At 37.5% G+C, this 22,864-nt stretch overlaps 1 protein-coding gene across 2 annotated transcripts in view; it reads right to left on the bottom strand.

Moving 5' to 3' along the window:
• The window catches only part of GABRA2 (gamma-aminobutyric acid type A receptor subunit alpha2), a 147,841-nt gene that overhangs the window by 80,670 nt on the left and 44,307 nt on the right, over positions 1-22,864 (bottom strand). For both annotated transcript variants that reach the window (XM_019962686.2, XM_019962687.2), the window contains exon 4: positions 10,363-10,430. In XM_019962686.2, coding sequence (XP_019818245.1) covers positions 10,363-10,430 — 68 coding nt within the window. The remainder of the gene's footprint in view (positions 1-10,362; positions 10,431-22,864) is intronic.

The raw sequence follows: 22,864 nt of genomic DNA on the forward strand, positions 1-22,864 counted from the left end.
CACTAGTGATGGTGTCTATTATTCCTCATGGCATATAAATTCTGCAGAGTTCTCCCTAAAAGACAGGCCCCACCCTTGTAACCTTGGGAAAGAACATGCAACGGCTGCAAGTTTTATTTTAAAAATCACTTCATGTTCAGAAGCCACAGTTGTTTGTTATTTAGTTTATACAAAAGCATAGGGGAGTAGAAAGGAATGCTCTCCCCAGAGGCAGTCAGGTGAACTATGACTGCATGTGCTTAGTTCCTACAACCCTTCTTGCTGCAGAAAAGTGATGGCTGGAGTCAAACCACCTTTATCTGCATTCTTTTCTGTAACTATTACCCCACTCCCTAAATGAGGTTTTCAGTTCAGTTCAGTTCAGTTGCTCAGTCGTGTCCAACTCTTTGTGACCCCATGAATTGCAGCACGCCAGGCCTCCCTGTCCAACACCAACTCCCGGAGTTCACCCAGACTCACGTCCATCGAGTCAATGATGCCATCCAGCCATCTCATCCTCTGTCGTCCCCTTCTCCTCCTGCCCCCAGCAAAACCTATGGGTTCATCCCATTACCAAATGAACCATACCTCCTTCAGGACACAGAATCCTACCTGGACAGAGGGCTGTAACTGATACAGATACCTGACTACTGAACATCATTGCGTCTGATAAGGAAGGAAACGCAGTGCTCTCCAATGTTGATTATTAAGGATCAAAGCACAGTCTAGTTGAAAGAAGGGAATGCTCCTCCATTCTGACAGACATCCTTGGTTGCTCCTTCTCAGTCTCCTCTACAGTCTTTTTAATCCTCCTCTATTCTAGAGTTTCTGTAAAAGCATGATTACCATATCACTCTAATCTCTTTCCTTGTACAAGTTCATGTATGCCCACGGTTTCAGCTTTCAGATGACTCCTGAGCCATCTGCACTCTAAGCCTTTCTCTTGAGCTCGATCTATGCCTGCTTCCTAGACAGCTCCAGGTAAATATCTTACAAAGACCCCAACCTAATATGTCCAAAACATATTCATCCCTCAGACACGAGAACAAAAGCAAACAAACTTTTCTTCCTATGTTCCCTATCCCAGTGAATGGTACCATCATCCATCCAATGCTCCCAAACACTCATCCTATATTTCTCCTGCAACCCCTACCTCCAAAATGTCATCAAAGCTTGTCAATACTATCACATCCTTTAAATCTTTTCATTTTTTTTTTTTTTATCTTCAGTCTTTCTACCTGACCCAGTCTGCAATTATTTCTTGCCGGGTATACAGAAGCTTTCAAACAATTCTATCCTTTTCTTGCCCTCTAATATAAATTACTAGATTGCAAAAAATCTGACTCTTCACATGCCCTCTATATTACCCCACCCTCAAACACAAAAACACAAACAAACAAAACTTTTCTTCCTATGTTCCATATCCCAGTGAATAGTATCATAATCTATCCAATGCCCCAAGCCTTCAACCCTATGATGGTTTTTGGCTTCCCTCAGCATAGAGTTGAATACTTCAACCTGTTAAAAGGCAGACTGTCATGCCCTACAACAAGCAATTATGATGCCACAGATCTTAGAATGAGCCTAGGAAATAACTTTTAAAATAAATACTTCAACTGATCCCAAAACATTTCTATTAATCTTATTATGAGGAAAATTATTAAAAACTTTAGCTAGGAAAGTGCTGAAAAACACGGGCTGAATATTCCCTAAATCTAATTCTCATGCTTCCAAAATATCAATAACTTTACAGTAGTCAAATTCTACATCTGGCTTTAAAATGAGTACATATTATTAAATTATCTTTGATCTATAGTATTTGCCACATTTTCAGTCGTTTTCTTTATTTAGACACATTTCCAAATGTCAATTGCTGATAAGGATCAACACGTTAAACTCATGATCAATTTTCAACCAAATATCAAGCTATAATAATTCTCTAACCTCCTTATGATGTTAATTCAGTTCAGTTCACTTCAGTCGCTCAGTTGTGTCCAACTCTTTGTGACCCCATGGACTGCAGCAATCAGGCCACCCTGTCCATCACGAGCTCCCGAAGTTTATTCAAACTCATATCCATTGAGTCAATGATGCCACCCAACCATCTCATCCTCTGTCGTCCCCTTCTGCTCCTGCCTTCAGTCTTTCCCAGAATGAGGGTCTTTTTAAATGAATCAGTTCTTCGCATCAGATGGCCACAGTATTGGAGTTTCACCTTCAAAATCAGTCCTTCCAATGAATATTCAGGATTGATTTCCTTTAGGATGGACTGGTTGGATCTCCTTGCAGTCCAAGGGACTTTCAAGAGTCTTCTGCAACACCACAGTTTAAAGGCATCAATTCTTCTGTGCTCAGCTTTCTTTATAGTCCAACTCTCACATCCATACATGACAAGTGGAAAAACCATAGCCTTGACTAGACAGACCTATGTTGACAAAGTAATGTCTGTTTCTTAATATGCTTTCTAGGTTGGCCATAACTTTTCTTTCAAAGAGCAAGGATCTCTTAATTTCATGGCTGCAGTCACCATCTGCAGTGATTTTGGAACCCCAAAAAATAAAGTCTGCCACTGTTTCCATTGTTTCCCCATCTATTTGCCATGAAGTGATGGGACCAGATGCCATGTTCTTAGTTTTCTGAATGCTGAGTTTTAAGCCAACATTTCACTCTCCTTTTCCCTTTCATCAAGAGTTCTTCTTCACTTTCTGCCATAAGGGTGGTGTCATCTGCATATCTGTGGTTACTGATATTTCTCCTGGCAATCTTAATTCCAGCTTGAGCTTCATCCAGTCCAGCATTTCTCATGATATATTCTGCATATAAGTTAAATAAGCAGGTTGACAATATACAGCCTTGACATACTCCTTTCCCAATTTGGAACCAGTGTCTTGTTCCATGTACAGTTATAACTGTTGCTTCCTGAGCTGTATACAGATTTCTCAAGAGGCAGGTCAGGTGGCCTTGTATTCCCATCTCTTTCAGAATTTTCCAGAGTTTGTTATGGTCCACACAGTCAAAGGCTTTGGCATAGTCAATAAAGAAGAAATAGATGTTTTTCTGGAACTCTCTTGCTTTTTCCATGATCCAGTGGATGTTGGCAATTTGATCTCTGGTTCCTCTGCCTTTTCTAAAATCAGCTTGAAGATCTGGAAATTCTCGGTTCATGTATTATTGAAGCCTGGCTTGGAGAATTTTGAGCATTACGTTGCTAGTGTGACACGAGTGCAATTGTGCAGTAGTTTGAGCATTCTTTGGCATTGTCTTTCTTTGGGATTGAAATGAAAACTGACCTTTTCCAGTCCTGAGGCCACTGATGAGTTTTCCAAATTTGCTGGCATATTGAGTGCAGCACTTTCACAACATCATCTTTTAGGATTTGAAATAGCTCAACTGGAAATCCTTCACCTCCACTAGCTTTGTTCATAGTGATGCTTCCTAAGACCCACTTGACTTCACATTCCAGGATGTCTGGCTCTAGGTGAGTGATCACACCAATGTGATTATCTGGGTAGTGAAGATCTTTTTTGTACCATTCTTCTGTGTATTCTTGCCACCGCTTCTTAATATCTTCTACTTCTGTTAGGTCCATACCATTTCTGTCCTTTATTGTGCTCATTGTTGCATGAAATGTCCCCCTGGTATCTCTGATTTTCTTGAAGAGATCTCTAGTTTCCCATTCTATTGTTTTCCTCTATTTCTTTGCATTGATTGCTGAGGAAGGCTTTCTTATCTCTCCTAGCTGTTCTTTGGAACTTTGCATTCAAATGGGTATATCTTTCCTTTTCTCCTTTACCTTTTGCTTCTCTTCTTTTCACAGCTATTTGTAAAGCCTCCTCAGACAACTATTTGCCTTTTTTCATTTCTTTTCCTTGGGGATGGTCTTGATCTCTGCCTCCTGTACAATGTCACAAACCTCAGTCCATAGTTCTTCAGGCACTCTGTCTATCAGATCTAATCCCTTGAATCTATTTGTCACTTCCACTGTATAATCGTAAGGGATTTGATTTAGGTCATGATATTAACTACTGAACTGCACAATATCCCAATAACTTCTAGGGTTTCTAAGAGATAATGTACTCTGTGTTTTCATAAGATAGACAATTATTTACCAAGGGGATTTATATGATCAATAAACCAAGGTTATCACCTACCTGACTTCCTCCTTTTAATGACCTAATGGTAAACTCTAGATCAGAAATCTTGATATGACTTCAAAGGGTCCATTGTTTAAGCTCTAACCCTAACACTTATCAGTGCAAGAGATAACCACTTGGGCTGAGGTTCTTAGTCTAGGTTTCAGTGCAATAGTTAGTGGCTGTACCACTATGTCTGAAGAATATGCTCACATAGTGAAAACGCTTACTAGAATGGGAACAGATCTCCTATGCAGACCAAATAAAAAGGGAAAAAACACACACTGAGGAGTTATAAATTGCTTAAATGTGCTATGAGATATTACCTACTCTGTCAATTAGCTACTAGTACATTCCCAAGTTTACCTTCTTACTCATGGATTTTTTTAAAGTTGAATTTTTGTAAAAAATCAACTTAATTGCAAACACTGCAATTAGAATCTTTAATTATAATTTAGGTCTGCAACTTTCTTTGGGCAATTATGCTAGTTAATGATTCTGAGACAGCAGTGTGTATGTGTGTGTGTGTGTGTACTTGCTCCTTTGGGTCTTAGTTCTTTTTGCTAGGATGCTTTTTTCCTCTCAGGCTAATGTCACAACAAATCTCATCACTGACCTGCACAGGCAGACTTAGGAGTTTAGGTTCTGCTACCGAGTATGCACATTGCATGGAAATAAGAGTATCAGCTATGTCTCCCAAAGTGAAATTAAATTTATTCTTTACTATTTACCTATTAAAAAACTGCTTCTGTAAGATATAAATTAGATACCTTCATATCCAGTTTTATGTATGGGCAGTAATAACATGAGTATCCTGCCCCTCTGTATCATAATAAATTTCTTTATGTTTAGAGTAGCACACATGAGTTTCATTTCCTGACCTGGCCATCCATGCTAACATGAATTCAAACTTTTTTGCTCATTATTTTCCTTGCTTTCCAACAAGAGTAATATCTATTGAAAACCATTCCATGTGAACAACATGAAGGCCAAATCATTCCTATTTCACAGGTGTGGAAATTAAGCTCTGTCTTCTCTAACAGATTTACAATATGAGGGAGTATCTGTGTCTGTGTTACACATGTATACAGATTAAGCAACTTTCACTTTCTTCTCTAGATTTGGACAAAAATCAAACAGTAGCTATTCAGTGATCAAACTATCTCTGGACTCTCCCTCAAAAGCCTCTTCATATCACACATATACACCTATTATTAGTGAATGACCCTTCAGCTCCAAATTCATCCTCTTTTCCCTTTCTTTGAGACATGGGAGAAGCACTCTGTACACTCTTCTCCTTCATCAGCTCATGTAATGTTAGGCCTGTCATTAGAGGAGACTGCCACATTTTTAGCAAAGAAAGAGGGCTTTCTTTCCTGGTTCTCTTCCTGGTTTAGCTGCATTGTTATCCTTTGGTTCAGCTTCAAAGGACTGCCATGCTGTGAGTTTTCAGCCAGCAGGCCTGATATTCCTCTGACCAGCTTCAGTATGTACCTTCATACGTTTCTAAACTGGCTGTGTCTTCACCAGTGGCAGGTATATCCTCCTCTAGCCAAAAAGTCCTCTCAGGTGAGCTCTAAATCTTGGCCTTGGGGGAAAGGACTCCCTTCTAGTCCTGAGTTCCTTCCTTGTTCATGATGCTTACCCGAGAAGCAGATGCTGCACTTTCTGCATTTGCTAAATCTACATTGCTTAGAGTATCCTTTTACAATTTTATTTAACCATCTTGTCTGAATTAATAATTCATTTCATTAAATTTTCCCTGTTCTAATTACTGTTATGGATTCTTTCCTCTAACTGGATGCTGACGATAGAATATGTGCCCAGTTGATGGTCTCGCAATTAATTACACTGCCCTCAAGCCAACTGTTGGTAGGAATGAGTAAACAAGGCACATAAAGATGGAATTCAAGTAGAAAATTTGACATGACCAAAGAGAATTCTATAGGACGATGTTAGGCTAGGTGATTCGAGGACAGTATATGCTAGGAAAAAACATCTAGGGTCTTGAGCAGCTCAAGAGGGTGCAGAGATGTTTATATATTTCGTTTTAGGGTAATTTATAGTGTATACAAGTGCACTTGCTCACATACATACACACATAATCCAAAATACATAAAGAAAACAAAACATGTTTTTTCTTAATTTTTTTATTTTTTTTAAATTTTATTTTATTTTTAAACTTTACAATATTGTATTAGTTTTGCCAAATATCGAAATGAATCCACCACAGGTATACATATGTTCCCCATCCTGAACCCTCCTCCCTCCTCCCTTCCCATACCATCCCTCTGGGTCGTCCCAGTGCACCAGCCCCAAGCATCCAGTATCGTGCATCGAACCTGGACTGGTGACTCGTTTCATACATGATATTATACATGTTTCAATACCATTCTCCCGAATCTTCCCACCCTCTCCCTCTCCCACAGAGTCCACAGACTGTTCTATAAATGTTGCCAACTCAATGTTGCCTACTCAACTCAATTTAACCTATAGAGTTTGCACTAAATGAGTTTGCACTAAATGAGTGCATTTTCACATTTAATGTAATGTGTATCCCATCAAATATGAAAGCTTTTTTACTATTGAGTTGTAGCAGTTCTTTATATATTTGGGATGCTGACCCCTTATCAGATATATAATTTGCAAAAATTTTCTTCCATTCTGTACATTACCTTTTCAGCTTATTGATTTATTTTGCTGTGTAGAAGGTTTTGGTTTGATACAGTCAGTCCTACTTGTTTATTTTTGCTTTTGTGTCAGGTTTAAAAAAATCATCACCAAGACCAATGTCAAAGGGCTTCTCTCTCATATTTTCTTCTAGGAGTTTTATGATTTCAGGTATTATAGTCAAGTCTTTGATCCACTTTGAGTTGAAGCTACCAGATATCTAAATGTTTTGGTAATCCCAAAGAATTGTCAGAACAAAAGTAGGAGAATTAGCTTAATCCATTATCATCACTGGAAAAGAGTCACTTCATACATTTTGCCAAAAATATATGACTGTTTGTCTAAAACCCTCAAGTAGCAAACATTATGTGTCTAGGAAAAGTATATATTTTGATATATACATTTTTTGAGGTAAAATAATTCACTTTGCAAAACGAACAAACAAAAACTTTAACACAGTTCTGTTAGCACAAATGTTCACTACACAAAATCTACAACATTGAAAACTTTGATATTTTGGGGTCCTATACCATTTGCCTTTCTGTTTTAGCTGGTAATAAAACACCAAAGGTAACCATATAGGAACCATAATTTATATAATATTTTGCTACTCTTTCAACTGTGCTTGGCACAATTCTGATTCTCTGCACTTGGCTTCACATAGAGGTCAGGTATTCATTCTCACTGTGTCTCTAATACATGGGAGCATTTAGTAAGACAAGCTGCACAGGCTTCCCTGGTGGCTCAGATGGTAAAGTGTCTGTCTACAATGCGGGAGACCTGGGTTTGATCCCTGGGTCAGGAAGATTCCCTGGAGAAGGAAATGGCAACCCACTCCAGTACTCTTGCTTAGAAAATCCCATGGATGGAGTAGCCTGAACCAGGCTACTCCATGCATGGGGTTGCAAAGAGTCAGACACGACTGAGAGACTTCACTTAACTTAATGTAGAAGTTGAAGTTGGAGGGAAAGCACTTAATGTTTCACATATTAATCTGAAAGAACTTCAAAGATCTACAGTGTTTGGTATCAATCACCTCCCCAAAACTGATAGCTCTGTTGGTAAAGAATCAGCCTGCAATGCAGGACACCCTGGTTCAATTCCTGGATCAGGAAGATCTGCTGGAGAAGGGATAGGCTACCTACTCCAGTATTCTTGGGCTTCCCTTGTGGCTCAGCTGGTAAAGAATCCACCTGCAATGCAGAGACCTGGGTTCAATCCCTGGGTTGGGAAGATCCCCTGGAAAAGGGAACAGCTACCCACTCCAGTATTCTGGCCTGGAGAATTCCATGGACTGCATAGTCCATGGGGTCACAGAGAGTTGGACACAACTGAGTGACTTTCACTTTCACCCCTCTTGTACTTGACATCTTCAGCCATTCAAGCTCATCAAGTTCTCTGACTGTGAGGTCAGAGAAGTGACTCTGGGTGGAAGAAAAACATATTTTTGTGATAAAATTGGCATAACTAACTCCTAAAGGAAAGGTAGGTATGTCCCAATAAATTGTATAATTATAGGAATGTAAAGTGATGCAGTCACTACAGAAAACAGTATGGAGGTTCCTCAAGAAACTAAAACGAGTTGCCATATGATTCAGCCATCCCGCTCATGGAAATATATCTGGAAAAAAGCAAATACTCTAATTTTAAAAGACACATGCACCCCACATCAGCACTATTTAGAATAACCAAGACGTGGAAACAACCCACGTGTCTGTCAATAGAAAACTGGCTTAAGAAGATGTCACACACACACACACACACACAACAGGATTGTCATCGTCGTGAAGTCATGAAGTCACCCAGTCATGTCCAACTCTTCGTGACCCCAGGGACTGTAGCCCACCAGGCTCCAGTCAGATAGAAAGACAAATACTATATCATATCACTTATATGTGGAATCTAAGCAATAATACAAATGCATGTATATACAAAATGGAAACAGATTCACAGACATAGAAAACAAACTTTAGGTTACCAAAGGGAAGGTGGGGGAAGGATAATTTAGGAATATATGATTAACAGAGGTGGGGGAAGGATAAATGAAGAATATATGATTAACAGATAAAAACTACTATACATGCCATAGATAAGCAATGAGGATTTACTGTATAGCTCAGGGAACTATGTTCAATATCTTATAATAACCTATAATGGAAAATAATCTGAAAACAAAGTAACTGAATCATTAGGCTATACACCTGAAACTAACACAATATTGTAAATTAACTATAGTATAGTTCAAAAAAACCTGGCCAATCTTGTTTATGAGCATCTGCAAGAAAGGAAACCCTTTAGTTTTAAGCCCATATTTATCCAGATGGAAAACATCCATGCTTATCATCCTTCCCCATGGGATATCAGATAAAAGGAAGAAACTGGGGAGGATGACATGATGGAGGATGGCCAGGCAAAGCCTGGGACAAGGGCATCTCCTCTAATTCTCATTTTCTGACAGCAAGAAAGGTGGATGAAAAATTATTTAAAGAAAAAATTTCTATAGTACAGCACTACAGGTAGCAGTAGAAGATGCTGCAAGTAGTCTAATAAATTCTTATGCTCAACCAAGAATTTAGTGATGATTGGTCTAGTGCACTGATTTCTAACCCAACGGACCACTCTCCCTCTTCTCCTGATCTCATTTTAAAGAAAAATAAAGACCAGTTCCATAGAATTCAAGCGTTAAGATTCTAGTTTTCTTAGATTGATTTATATGTATCTATTATAAATGAGGAGTGTTTGTTGCTGTTCAGATGCTAAGTCGTGTCTGACTTTTTGCAACCCCATGGATTGCATCCCACCAGGCCTCCCTGTCCTTCACTATCTTCCAGAGTTTGCTCAGATCCATGTCCATTGAGTTGGTGATGCTATCTAACCATCTCATCCTCTGCCACCTGTACTGTATTTATTGATATGACCAGTATGACCAGAAATCTACCTTATTCAATGGCAGTAGAAGGTTTCCATTTGTAACACTGATCATGACCACAACCTGTAAGAAGCAGTTATCTATGAAACTGTATGGACATATGGAAGTCAAGTAGGGGTTTTAATCTTAGAAAATGCTTCTCAGTAATATCATTACTTTGTTTAAACAATTGTTTGCCACACTGTAGCTGGGTAGAAAGCTTTGAAAATAATATAAAATATAAAGAGTTAATCTGACCACTTAAGTTACAATGGTACACCGTTCTACAAGCAGATTAACAGCCTTAACTCTCCATGTATTTGGGCAAACTAATACAGGCATGGGGCTTCCCTGGTGGCTCAGATGGTAAAGAATCCACCTGCAATGTGGGAGACCTGGGTTAGAGCCCTGGGTTCGGAAGATCCCCTGGAGGAGGGCATGGCAACCCACTTTAGTATTCTTGCCTGGAGAATCCCCATGGACAGAGGAGCCTGGCAGGTTACAATCCATGGGGTTGCAAAGAGTCGGACATGACTGAGCGACTATGCACAGCAAACAGGCAAAACAGGCATGAGACAGATACGTAATCTATAACACTAAAAATATGTGTTTATTTTGAATTCTCTCCCACACTTCCCATTATATGAAGTAAAAATATTATGAAAAACTTACCATGTCTGTATCTGAGACAGGGCCAAAACTGGTCACATAGATGTTAGTGAAGACTTCGGTAATACTGTCTGGTATGAGAAAAAGAGATTGAATATAGATATTATATTATGATAACCAGAGCGAGAGAAGTGGTCAAGAGTATGGCATGGTAAGAAAGTTCTGTGATAATCGGGAATATTGCTGTTTGCTTTCTTTTCAACGTTCACAACCAACAAATACAGCTATATGGCTTAATTATTCCCTAGGGTCTCACAGTCCTAAATGCTAAATTAAATTATGACAGCCTTTTGTTTTCAGCTCAGAATGGTTTCTCAGAAACTATCTTAAATGTACCAGTATGGAAAATAAAATACACTTACTATCCTTACTGTTTGATACAGTCCTAAAATTGATCATTAAACCAAATATTTCAGATAGTATTTCATGATAGTAGAGATTTAGTTTGTAGACTGTAAACTACTGTATCTTCTCAATAACGCACAAACACATTGATAATCACTATAAACAAACATAATTCATATTAATATAAAAAGGTTTATCATTCAGTGACACAAAAAAGCAAATAACATTCCTTAATCACAAGGATTACTTCCAAAAAAGATTGCTTTTAAATGTATTTAAGAATGCCTGAACTGCTAAAATTAAATTGAATTAGATTTGGAAGTTATGTAACTTATAAAGTGTAGCATAATTAGCTGGATTGCTCTGCTAAACAGGTGATTTAGATTTCTGATTTTCAAATAAGCCAAATGGCGATGGGGGAAAGCTCAAAGTAAAAAATTAAAAATAAAGCCCTTTCAATATTCTTACAAGAAAAAAATTACATCATTAATTTCTACCATCATGAACTTAATGCCTTAACTGCTAAGTGACAAATGTGTAACTCTACACAAACAATATCATGAAATATTTTAACATTATACTGGACATTAATTCACAACCATAAGACAGCAATTAGGATATAGTATCTACTAAAGCAAAAGAATTTTGAAATAACAGAGTAGCCTGAACGTTTACTCTTCAAAGGTCTTAACATATAATAACTGCATGACAAATCTGTGAGATAGAGTCTCTGCTATCATCCCAATACACTTAAATACTGACATATGGATAGTTAAGGAAATGTGCCCCACGACGCACACTTTGTAGAGTAGACATAGTCAGGTTTTAGGACGCATGCAATCTGTTCCTGAGCACTCAAGGTAAACAAAGTATTGGATCTCAGTCAAGAATTAATTTAAAACTGTTTTCTTATTAATGACATATTCTACTCTCCACAATACTCTGTGCCAAAGCATAGTATGGTGTTCCAGATAAATATATTCATTCAACTTTGTTATTTTATATACTATTTTATTCCAAAAAATGGTACTCATGAAATTTTGTTTTGAAACTCATCTATAAAGTTAATTCTCAGCTGTCACCTGCCCCCAAATATCTGTACAGGGTCTGTTCCATAGCTATACAATTTGTGCTCAGAAGAGTCCTGTGCTTGGTCTAATGTTCTCTTTCCACTTCCCTGAAATTCTTAATTATATTCTGAATAAAGCACCCTACATTTTCATCCTGGACTGGGTCTCACAACTTATATAGCTGGTCCTGGGTCTGACTTATATATGTTTTTTCCTCTTACTCATACCAAATCAATCATACTCTCACATTTACTCAAACAACTGAATAAAATTTTAGTCGTTATAGATATTGACTTAAAATGTACTAGAGGAGAGAAATTAAAATGTTAAGGTAGTCTTTACCCAAATATAGGCAAATGGAAGTATTCTCCTCAGTCTGGAGTTGTTAAGTTAGAAAAGAGTGATGATAAAAATACATGAAAATATTCATGCTAAGAATATGAAAGAATACCCACTTACACACCACATGACAAGTAAAAAGTAAGGTAGAATATGGTCATCCTAATGAATGCAATGAGGTGCCTACTAAGAATATAAAGAGAAAAAAATAAAATTACCTTCAAAGCTCTAAGCAGTAAAAGAAACACCTCAAGACACAGAACACAGGTATACAAAGTTGCCCTAAAGAAAATGATTTCAAAGTTCGTAGACTTCATAAACATAGATAAAGAACATATGCATTGCAAGGGATATTCTCCTGTTAAGCATATTCGCAAAAAGTAGAGGAAAATAAAGTGTCCCGAAAACTAGAGACTAGTCTTCAAAGGCAGCTTACACCCCTGTGAAGAAATGAGTTATGCAGTCACTGCTGCTAAGAAATCCAGTAATCTGAGGTATGGAACAGTAACTGAAGTTAGAGACTTGGGAGCCATCAGTAAAATAAAAAATGTGTGCAGTGACCAGCTTGGAGAGAGGGGATTTCTAGAAGAGGAAAAGGCTGGAGTGATTTTATATACTCTTTGAGAAGCTTGATTGTGAAAGAGAAGGGGACTCTAGCAACAGGGGAAGGTGGGGGAACTGGAGAGACAGTTTTTTGCTTGCTGGTTTAAGGTAGAAGATAGTTAAGCATCTGCCAATGCAGACAGAAGGGACTAAGGGAGCAGCTGAATTTTTAGGAGACAAGATCAATAAAAGAGAAATATTCCTGGGTAAGCGTGTAATGCATTCATTAAAAAGGCTCACAATATATACACGGAGGGAAGGAGGAGGGACTATCCTTAATTATGTCAAGTGAGAAGAGTGTTGAAATAAATGGAAGTAGGTTTTCAGGTCTAGAGGCAGGAAAGTTCCTGGAGAGGAGAGAAATTCCGAGTTACGTGCAAAATATTGTTTCCATCACTTTTACTAAAATAAATGATGATTCCAAGTCAAAAATTTGATAGTTTAAATAATTACATTAACAACATTTACAATAGTATACATCCATAGAAGACCAATGGAGCATCTGCTGCCAGTCCTTTGTCCATATTCTCTTGACAATCATGATTCCTTGCCATGCTGGGCTGTTCTGGTGCAAGCTTCTGTGATTCTCTCCTTGAGGGCTTTCCCTGGCTGCACAAGGCAGAAAGGAATTGCAGAAAAGTCTGTGCTCCTGGGAAGAGCCATCAACAAATGACTGATGAGTTGGAGGAAATATAATTCAACTTGATCTCTCTCTCAATGGACACAACTCTCAGGCATGCTCTACACCATTTCCCAGATGACCTCCATGGGATGAAACCCCAACTGTACTCAGCAGTAACCTGCTCATGATGGTACCCTGCTTTGGCTGTCCTCCCTGGACATTTTGTCCTTCAGCTAGTGTCTGTTGATATCACTTCCCAAATGATTGTGTACCAAATATCATTCACTTACTCTAAGAAGAAAAGACAATAATAATTAAGGACTTGGGAAAGATATTAGTTGTATTAAAATATATTAATTAATTGGAGCTAATCATCCAAACAACAAGCTCTACTGTCTTCACCCCTGTAATTTTGATATTAATGGTAATATTAAGTAGTATGTGAGCTCACAATACAAAAAGTAAAATCAAACTGTAGATGACATCTCTTCAGAAAGATCAAGATGCTAATAATTTTGCTCACTGTGTAGCACGAATAGACTGTCACGCACATGTTTTAAGACAAGTTAGTCATTGCTGTGTTTTGCTTTACTCTCAGCAACAACAAAGACACTGTGCTTCCTGGGATTATTCCCAAAACACCTACACGTGCCATTTGTCATCAGTCAAGTTTGTTCAAGTCAACGAATACTTTCTAAGTTATTTTTGTTTACATGGCACTTACTGTTCCTATTCAAAGTTGGAAACATTGAATCTGATAATATTATTCGTTACCATTCTACCACAAAAGAATTGCTGCTCCTTACCCAAAATCTTCCTCCCAGTAGACACTCAACACATGTTTGATAAATACAGTGCCCATAAAATCAGAAAGAGTTAAGAAGAAGAATAAAATCAGTATGAACTGTGTTTTCATACAATCACTTTTCATGGTATTTTTAAGTTTTGGTCTTTGATTCCTTGTGATGATTTGGAAACATGAAACATAAACATATATTGAATACATGAAATTTCCTCTCAGTATGAGATTCCTGATGCTTTAAAATTTTTGAATTTTTATATATTCTGTTTGTTCTTCTAGTTTGTTTATCTATCTTTTATTTTTTATTTTTATTTATCTTTTATCTTTTATTTTTCCTCCTAATGAAAATGCATTGATTTAAAAAGTATAGCCCATCTGGGGATCCCAAACAAGAATCAAAGGCTTCCCTGGTGGCTCAGATGGTAAAGAATCCACTGCAATATGGGAGACCCAGGTTCGATCCCCATGTCAGAAAGATCCCCTAGAGAAGGGTATGGCTACCCACTCCAGTATTCTTGCCTGGAGAATTCCAAGGACAAAGAAGCTTGGAGGGCTACAGTCCATGGGATTGCAAAGAGTCAGACATGACTGAGAGTCTAACACTAGCACACTTAAACAAGATCAAGTTGCCTATATGTTTATGGACAGGATACAAAGTCCTCAAAGGATAAACTAAACATACCCCATCATGACAGTCACTGATTAGGGGTTTCAAATCAATCTGATTTTGATATCACTGGAGAGTTTATCTATCCTCGACAGGATTTGGGACTGTTCTGGTCCTTAGAACCACTGTCAGGTAGAAGATTTGTCTCTCTCTTTGAAATGTCTTCCTTCGATATATAATGATTCAGCTTACTCTTGTGAGGAAGCTGAAGACATTCTTCTCTCCCCAAAGCACTAGTAAAAGAAACCAAAGAAAAAAAGGAAGAGGAGAATGAATGCACATTGATTCTCATGGATTTAGTCGGACCGTTTGGTTCAATTAACAAATAGCTACTCAGGGCTTACTAAGTACAGTTCAGAGACATCCCCTGCCTGACAGACAAGGGAGAGAATGTTTCCCAAGGGAGGCTGGTTAGTGGTACCAGGAGCAATTTATGTTCCTCAAGGTTATGTTGGGACTCTGACAAGGGAAAAAATGAAGAATTCTCTAAGTTCTCACTTCTGCTACTACATGTTAGATTCTCTTATGAGGAGCTCCTAGTGTTCCATCCCATACCAAGTTGTTAAGAATGGCATACAGAGCACATCAGATGCCCTAGAACCCTAAGAGGTCAAAGTGCAGCCTGAGCACAGGTTATTAAAGATCTAGTGTCCCTGGGTTAGTTAGAAACATGGAGATTATTAATCACCAACTCAAAATCCTAAATTGTTCTCTAAGTACTAATAGAAACCAGCTTACCAACTAAGTTATGAGAATTTATAAACTATGCTGATATAAATTTATATTTTGCTCCCCCAATACATAATAAAAATAAATATTCTCATGCACAATATATAATGGGAACTCCCCAATGACTCAGCAATGGATTCTTTAGAATCCACCTGCATTGCAGGAGCTTCAGGAAATGCAAGTTTGATCTCTGGGTCAGGAAGATCGGGACTAACAACCCACTCCAGTATTCTTGCCTGGAGAATTCCATGGACAGAGGAGCCTGGCGGGATACAGTCCATGGGACTGCAAAGAGACAAGACTGAAGCGACTGAGAACACATGTAAGCCAACATATAATAAGGATAAACTTTTACCTTTTTAACATAAAGAATTATTTTATAAATCAACATAAATGGAGTATTCTTAATGCATTAAGGACTACAAATCATATATATGTATACATATTGTATATATATTTCTAATACAAGGGATTCAAAGAATTTCCCTATTCATTTTCTTTACTATAAAATAAGGTGCTTAAGTTAAAGTATGCTAGTTGATTTTTTCCTTTATGACCTTTTCACCATCCTCACAGAACACTGCTGTGGACAGCGATATTTTCATTTACTCTGCAAAATAATTTTGCAGTTCTTTTTACTACTGTGTAGAAAGAAAGTATTTAAATGTAATAGAAGTACAGACATTGAAAATACAATTTCAAAGGCTCATGTAGGCCATGACTTCAAATATTCAAAATTCTGCCTCCTCTGTTTCTAGACTTGGTAAAAGACACCATCATTTTGCCAATTGTCAAACTTATAGTCTCAGTCTGAACTTCTTCCTCATATTCAGCATTTTAATTGCTGACCAGGTCCTGCTGACTCTATCCTACAGTTCTTGACTTTTCTTCCCCTCTCCATCCTCACTGGCAATGACATTTGGAATGGCCTCTTCAAGCTTTGCTGCTTCTAGTCTCACCAACTCCTATATAGCCTCCATGACACTACTAGTAAAAAAATATGTGATGTCTCTTCTCTGATCAAAATTTTCCTCAAAGACTACCCTTTCCCCAAAGACCGAGTTTGAAAACCATGGCATAGCACATCAGCTCTTTCATGATCTTTGTCATCTTTCCAATTGACCCAATCTTGCCCCACATGGTGTATCTCAGCCATAACCATACTCAATTTCATGTCATCTTCTTTCAGGTTTTTTGGGGGTGGGGGGGATAACTTGCTTTTTCCACTATATAAAATTGTTGTTGTTTAGTCACCAAGTCATTTCAGACATATTTGTGACTCTGAGATGGATTGTCAGGCTTCTCTGTCCATGGGATTTTCCAGGCAAGAATGATGAAGTGGGTTGCCATTTCCTTCTCTAGGGCATCTTCCTGACCCAAGGATGGAACTCATGTCTCCTGAGTTTCCTGCATTGGCAGGTGGGTTCTTTATAGCTGAGCCACTGGGGGAGCCTTCTATATAAAATGTCCTCTCATTTAAACCTTGTTCTTAAAAAATAAACTCGAATAACACTTTCTTTATAAAGTTGTCCTTGCCATCCTGGGGTATTTAATAACCTTTCTGTTGGTTCCAGAAGCTTTTATGTCTTCAAATGAAACATTCAAATCATATTGTAACTTCTAATTCATGAGGAGTTGTTACATTGCTATGTGTTTTCCCACTCTACCAATGACCCAACAGCTCCCAACAGTTTGTTCTATATAAATAATATGGACCTACATAGAGCATCAGAAAATGATAATCACAGAAGATTATGATCAAGGATCAGTCAGTTCAGTCACTCAGTCGTGTCCGACTCTTTGCGACCCCATGAATCGCAGCACGCCAGGCCTGCCTGTCTATCACCAACTCCCGGAGTTCACTCAGACTCACGTCCATCGAGTCAGTGATGCCATCCAGCCATCTCATCCTCTGTCGTCCCCTTCTCCTCCTGCCCCCAATCCCTCCCAGCATCAGAGTCTTTTCCAATGAGTCAACTCTTCGCATGAGGTGGCCAAAGTACTGGAGTTTCAGCTTTAGCATCATTCCTTCCAAAGAAATCCCAGGGCTGATCTCCTTCACAATGGACTGGTTGGATCTCCTTGCAGTCCAAGGGACTCTCAAGAGTCTTCTCCAACACCACAGTTCAAAAGCATCAATTCTTTGGTGCTAAGCCCTCTTCACAGTCCAACTCTCACATCCATACATGACCACAGGAAAAACCATAGCCTTGACTAGATGGACCTTTGTTGGCAAAGTAATGTCTCTGCTTTTCAATATGCTATCTAGGTTGGTCATAACTTTCTTTCCAAGGAGTAAGTGTCTTTTAATTTCATGGCTGTATTCACTATCTGCAGTGATTTTGGAGCCCCAAAAAATAAAGTCTGATACTGTTTCCACTGTTTCCCCATCTATTTCCCATGAAGTGATGGGACCGGATGCCATGATCTTCATTTTCTGAATGTTGAGCTTTAAGCCAACTTTTTCACTCTTTACTTTCACTTTCATCAAGAGGCTTTTTAGTTCCTATGACACCACCCTTATGGCAGAAAGTGAAGAGGAACTAAAAAGCCTCTTGATGATCAAGGATAATGCCATATAAATTCTGCCATACTCAAATATGAGATAAAGTATTATCTTTACACCTATGGATAACCTGGGATAAATTACACGTAGGAAAATTATCATGATGGTAGACTCCAGAATTAAATTAATTATAAATGGAGAAAAATTAAGGCAAGTTTTCCAATTTAGATGTTAAAAGCATAAAAATCATTTTCTTTCATTTCTAATAGAGTTCAGTTCTCATAGTCAACAATCCAGTATTTTTCATCTACAACATCCTAAAGGTAAATGCATGAAGAGACTTGTTGGCAGTACTACAAACTTTTGCTGTCTTTCCCTGAATCTCTTGAAAAGTGAAAGTGAAAGTCACTCAGTTGCGACCCCATGGACTATACAGCCCATGGAATTCTCTAGGTCAGAATACTGGAGCTGATAGCCTTTCCCTTCTCCAGGGGATCTTCCCAACCCAGGGATCTAACCCAGGTCTCCCACATTGCAGGCAGATTCTTTACCCAGTTGAGCCACAGTGAATCTCTTGGATCAGCTTCAGAAAGAAACTCTGTACTTATAAAATGGAGCTTATTGATATTCTAATTTGATGATAGTATCAATGTCTTCTTAAAAATAAATTTGGTCTACATTAGTATAACAGGAAAAAAGAAATCTCCTAAAGTAATTAACTTCATCACCCATGACTGGAATGCTGTTTCCTGACAGTGTGTGCTTTGGAAAATGTTATGATTACTCTACACCTAACATATAATTAGGAACTTTTAGAAACTTATATAGCAACCCTTTAGTACTTGTCCTATCACTTGAATTCCCATTGTGTGATAATAAAAGGAACTTATCACCTATTAAGCATTTACTATATGCATGGACTGGGTTAAATTTTTATATATATTTTCATGATCACCCTGTGAACTGTGCATAATTATATTCATTTTACCTCATCTAAATTCAACAGCTACTTAGAGAGAGAATTATACTCAGACACTTTTTTCTGACTTAAAAATTCCATGCTAATAACCATTCCAATAATAAAATGCCATTCAAAAACCAATGAAACAATTTTCAATTTAATTTAAGATTGTTTGATATCTTGAGTAGTGCCAGTAGACTCACATCTTATATGCATTTATTACACACTTGTCATGTACCAGTCTCAAGTTACACATTTGAGGAAATATAATAATGTATAAAAAAATATAAGGAAACCTACCCGTTAAATAGTCAGTGCTACTTTTACAAAATATAAAGTCATTTCAACTTTTTATTGTATCATATATATGATAGAATATATGTTTCATATTAGTATGTATACATACTTACATTTATATATACATGTGTGCATGATTTGGGTATGTGTGTGTGTTTGTATGTGTATATATATATATATATACACACACACACACATATATATACACGCATATATATATATATATGGCTTCTCTTGTAGCTCAGTCTGTAAAGAATCTGCCTGCAGTGCAGGAGACCCAGGTTCAATTCCTGGGTTGGGAAAATCACCTGGAGAAGGAAATGGCGACCCACTCCAGTATCCTTGCCTGGAAAATCTCACAGACAGAGGAGCCTGGTGGGCTGCAGTCCATGGGTTCACAAAGAGTCAGGCACGACTGAGCGACTAACACTTACTTACATATATATATATATATACAAAATATGTTGGTGTGTGTATATATGTGAGTGTGTGATATATGTATATATTTATGTATATGTATGTAAGCACACCAATATATAAATTTTGGTGTTGAACTGCCCCATATTTAAATCAAAAGCCTTATATCATTCTATCTTAAATCTGTAACTTTTCTAAAATTAACTTTTACTGGAGTATAACTTCTGAAGAGGGCTACATGTAAAAAGATACTGAGACATTGATAAATAAATTTTCTTTCTTTACTCCTTTCTTCCTGTTTCTCTTCCTTCAGATCAGATCAGATCAGATCAGTCGCTCAGTTATGTCCGGTAATTGAGTAGATTGTTACACTGCATATCTATGTAACAACACATAGATAAAAGACATATAAAGGACATAATATGTAGTCATCGTGATCTTAGAGAGGAAATAAACAGGTAAAGAGATGATTGTCCATGAAGCATGTATAAACAATAAAGATAATCAAATATGCAAAGCTGTGGTGTCAGGAGGTAGAAGGTGGCTGAAGGTATGAAGATCAGTGAGTCAAAACTGGGAAGCTGGAGAAGGCTTCATGAGCTATCCTTTTATTTATAGTATATGATTCTTTCTAAATTTTTAAAAAATTTTAAATTGCTTTATTTTGCACTCAGAATCTTTCCCTTCTATCATTTCAACTCATTCCCCATGGTTTCAACTCATTTCTCATGGTCTTACAGTTATATGCTTCACAGCTGAATTCTACCAAAAATTTAAAGAGGTAACACCTATCTTACTCCAACTCTTCCAGAAAGTTGCAGAGGAAGGTAAACTTCTGAACTCATTATATGAGGCCACCATCACCCTAATACCAAACCCAGACAAAGATGCCACAAAAAGAGAAAACTACAGGCCAATATCACTGATGAACATAGATGCAAAAATCCTTAACAAAATTCTAGCAAACAGAATCCAACAACATATTAAAAAGGTCATACATCATGACCAAGTGGGCTTTATCCCAGGAATGCAAGGATCCTTTAATATCCACAAATTAAACAGTGTAATACACCACATTAACAAATTGAAAGATAAAAACCATATGATTATCTCAATAGATACAGAGAAAGCCTTTTACAAAATTCAACATTCATTTATGATAAAAACCCTCCAGAAAGCAGGAATAGAAGGAACATACCTCAACATAATAAAAGCTGTATATGACAAACCCATAGCAAACATTATCCTCAATAGTGAAAAATTGAAAGCATTTCCCCTAAAGTCAGGAATAAGACAAGGGTGCCCACTCTCACCATCACTATTCAACATAGTTTTGGAAGTTTTGCCCACAACAATCAGAGAAGAAAAAGATATAAAGGGAATCCAGATTGGAAAAGAAGAAGTAAAACTCTCACTGTTCGCAGATGACATAATCCTCTACACAGAAAACCCTAAAGACTCTAGCAGAAAATTACTAGAGTTAATCAATGAATACAGTAAAGTTGCAGGCTATAAAATTAACACACAGATCCCTTGCATCCTACACACTAATAATGAGAAAACAAAAAGAGAAATTAAGGAAACAATTCCATTCACCATTGCATCAAAAAGAATAAAATACTTAGGAATAAATCTACCTAAAGAAACAAAAGACCTATATATAGAAAACTATAAAACACTGATGAGAGAAATAAAAGATGACACAAACAGATGGAGAAATATACCATGTTCATGGATTGGAAGAATCAATATAGTGAAAAAGTATACTACCCAAAGCAATCTATAGATTCAGTGTAATCCCTATCAAGCTACCAATGGTATTTTTCAGAGAACTAGAACAAATAATTTCACAATCTGTATGGAAATTAAAAAAACCTCAAATAGCCAAAGCAATCTTAAGAAAGAAGAATGGAACTGGAGGAATCAACCTGCCTGACTTCAGGCTATACTACAAAGCTACAGTCATCAAGACAGTATGGTACTGGCACAAAGACAGAAATATAGATCAACAGAACAAAATAGAAAGCCCAGAGATAAACCCACACACCTATGAACACGTTATCTTTGACAAAGGAGGCAAGAATATACAACAGAGAAAAGACAATCTCTTTAACAAGTGGTGCTGGGAAAACTGGTCAACCACTTGTAAAAGAATGAAACTAGAACACTTTTTAACACCATACACAAAAGTAAACTCAAAATGCATTAAAGATCTAAACATAAGACCAGAAACTATAAAACTCTTAGAGGAAATCAGGCAAAACACTCTCTGACATAAATCACAGCAGGATCCTCTATGACCCACCTCCCAGAATATTGGAAATAAAAGCAAAAATAAACAAATGGGACCTAATTAAACTTAAAAGCTTTTGCACACAAAGGAAACTATAAGCAAGGTGAAAAGACAGGCTTCAGAATGGGGGAAAACAATAGCAAATGAAGCAACTGACAAAGAATTAATCTCAAAAATACACAAGCAACTCCTGCAGCTGAATTCCAGAAAAATAAATGACCCAATCAAAAAATGCGCCAAAGAACTAAACAGACATTTCTCCAAAGAAGACATACAGATGGCTAACAAACACATGAAAAGATGCTCAACATCACTCATTATCAAAGAAATGCAAATCAAAGCCACAAAGAGGTACCATCTCATGCCGGTCAGAATGGCTGCTATCAAAAAAATCTACAAACAATAAATGCTGGAGAGGGTGTGGAGAAAAGGGAACCCTCTTACACTGTTGGTGGGAATGCAGACTAGTACAGCCACTATGGAGAACAGTGTGGAGATTTCTTAAAAAACTGGAAATAGAACTGCCATATGACCCAGCAATCCTACTGCTGGGCATACACACTGAGGAAACCAGAATTGAAAGAGACACGTGTACCCCAATGATCATCGCAGCACTGTTTATAATAGCCAGGACATGGAAGCAACCTAGATGTCCATCAGCAGATGAATGGATAAGAAAGCTGTGGCACATATACACAATGGAGTATTACTCATCCATTAAAAAGAATACATTTGAATCAGTTCTAATGAAGTGGATGAAACTGGAACCTATTATACAGAGTGAAGTAAGCCAGAAAGAAAAACACCAGTACAGTATTCTAATGCATATATATGGAATTTAGAAAGATGGTAAT

This window comes from Bos indicus, chromosome 6, assembly GCF_029378745.1.
Source record: "Bos indicus isolate NIAB-ARS_2022 breed Sahiwal x Tharparkar chromosome 6, NIAB-ARS_B.indTharparkar_mat_pri_1.0, whole genome shotgun sequence".
Lineage (NCBI taxonomy): Eukaryota > Metazoa > Chordata > Mammalia > Artiodactyla > Bovidae > Bos > Bos indicus.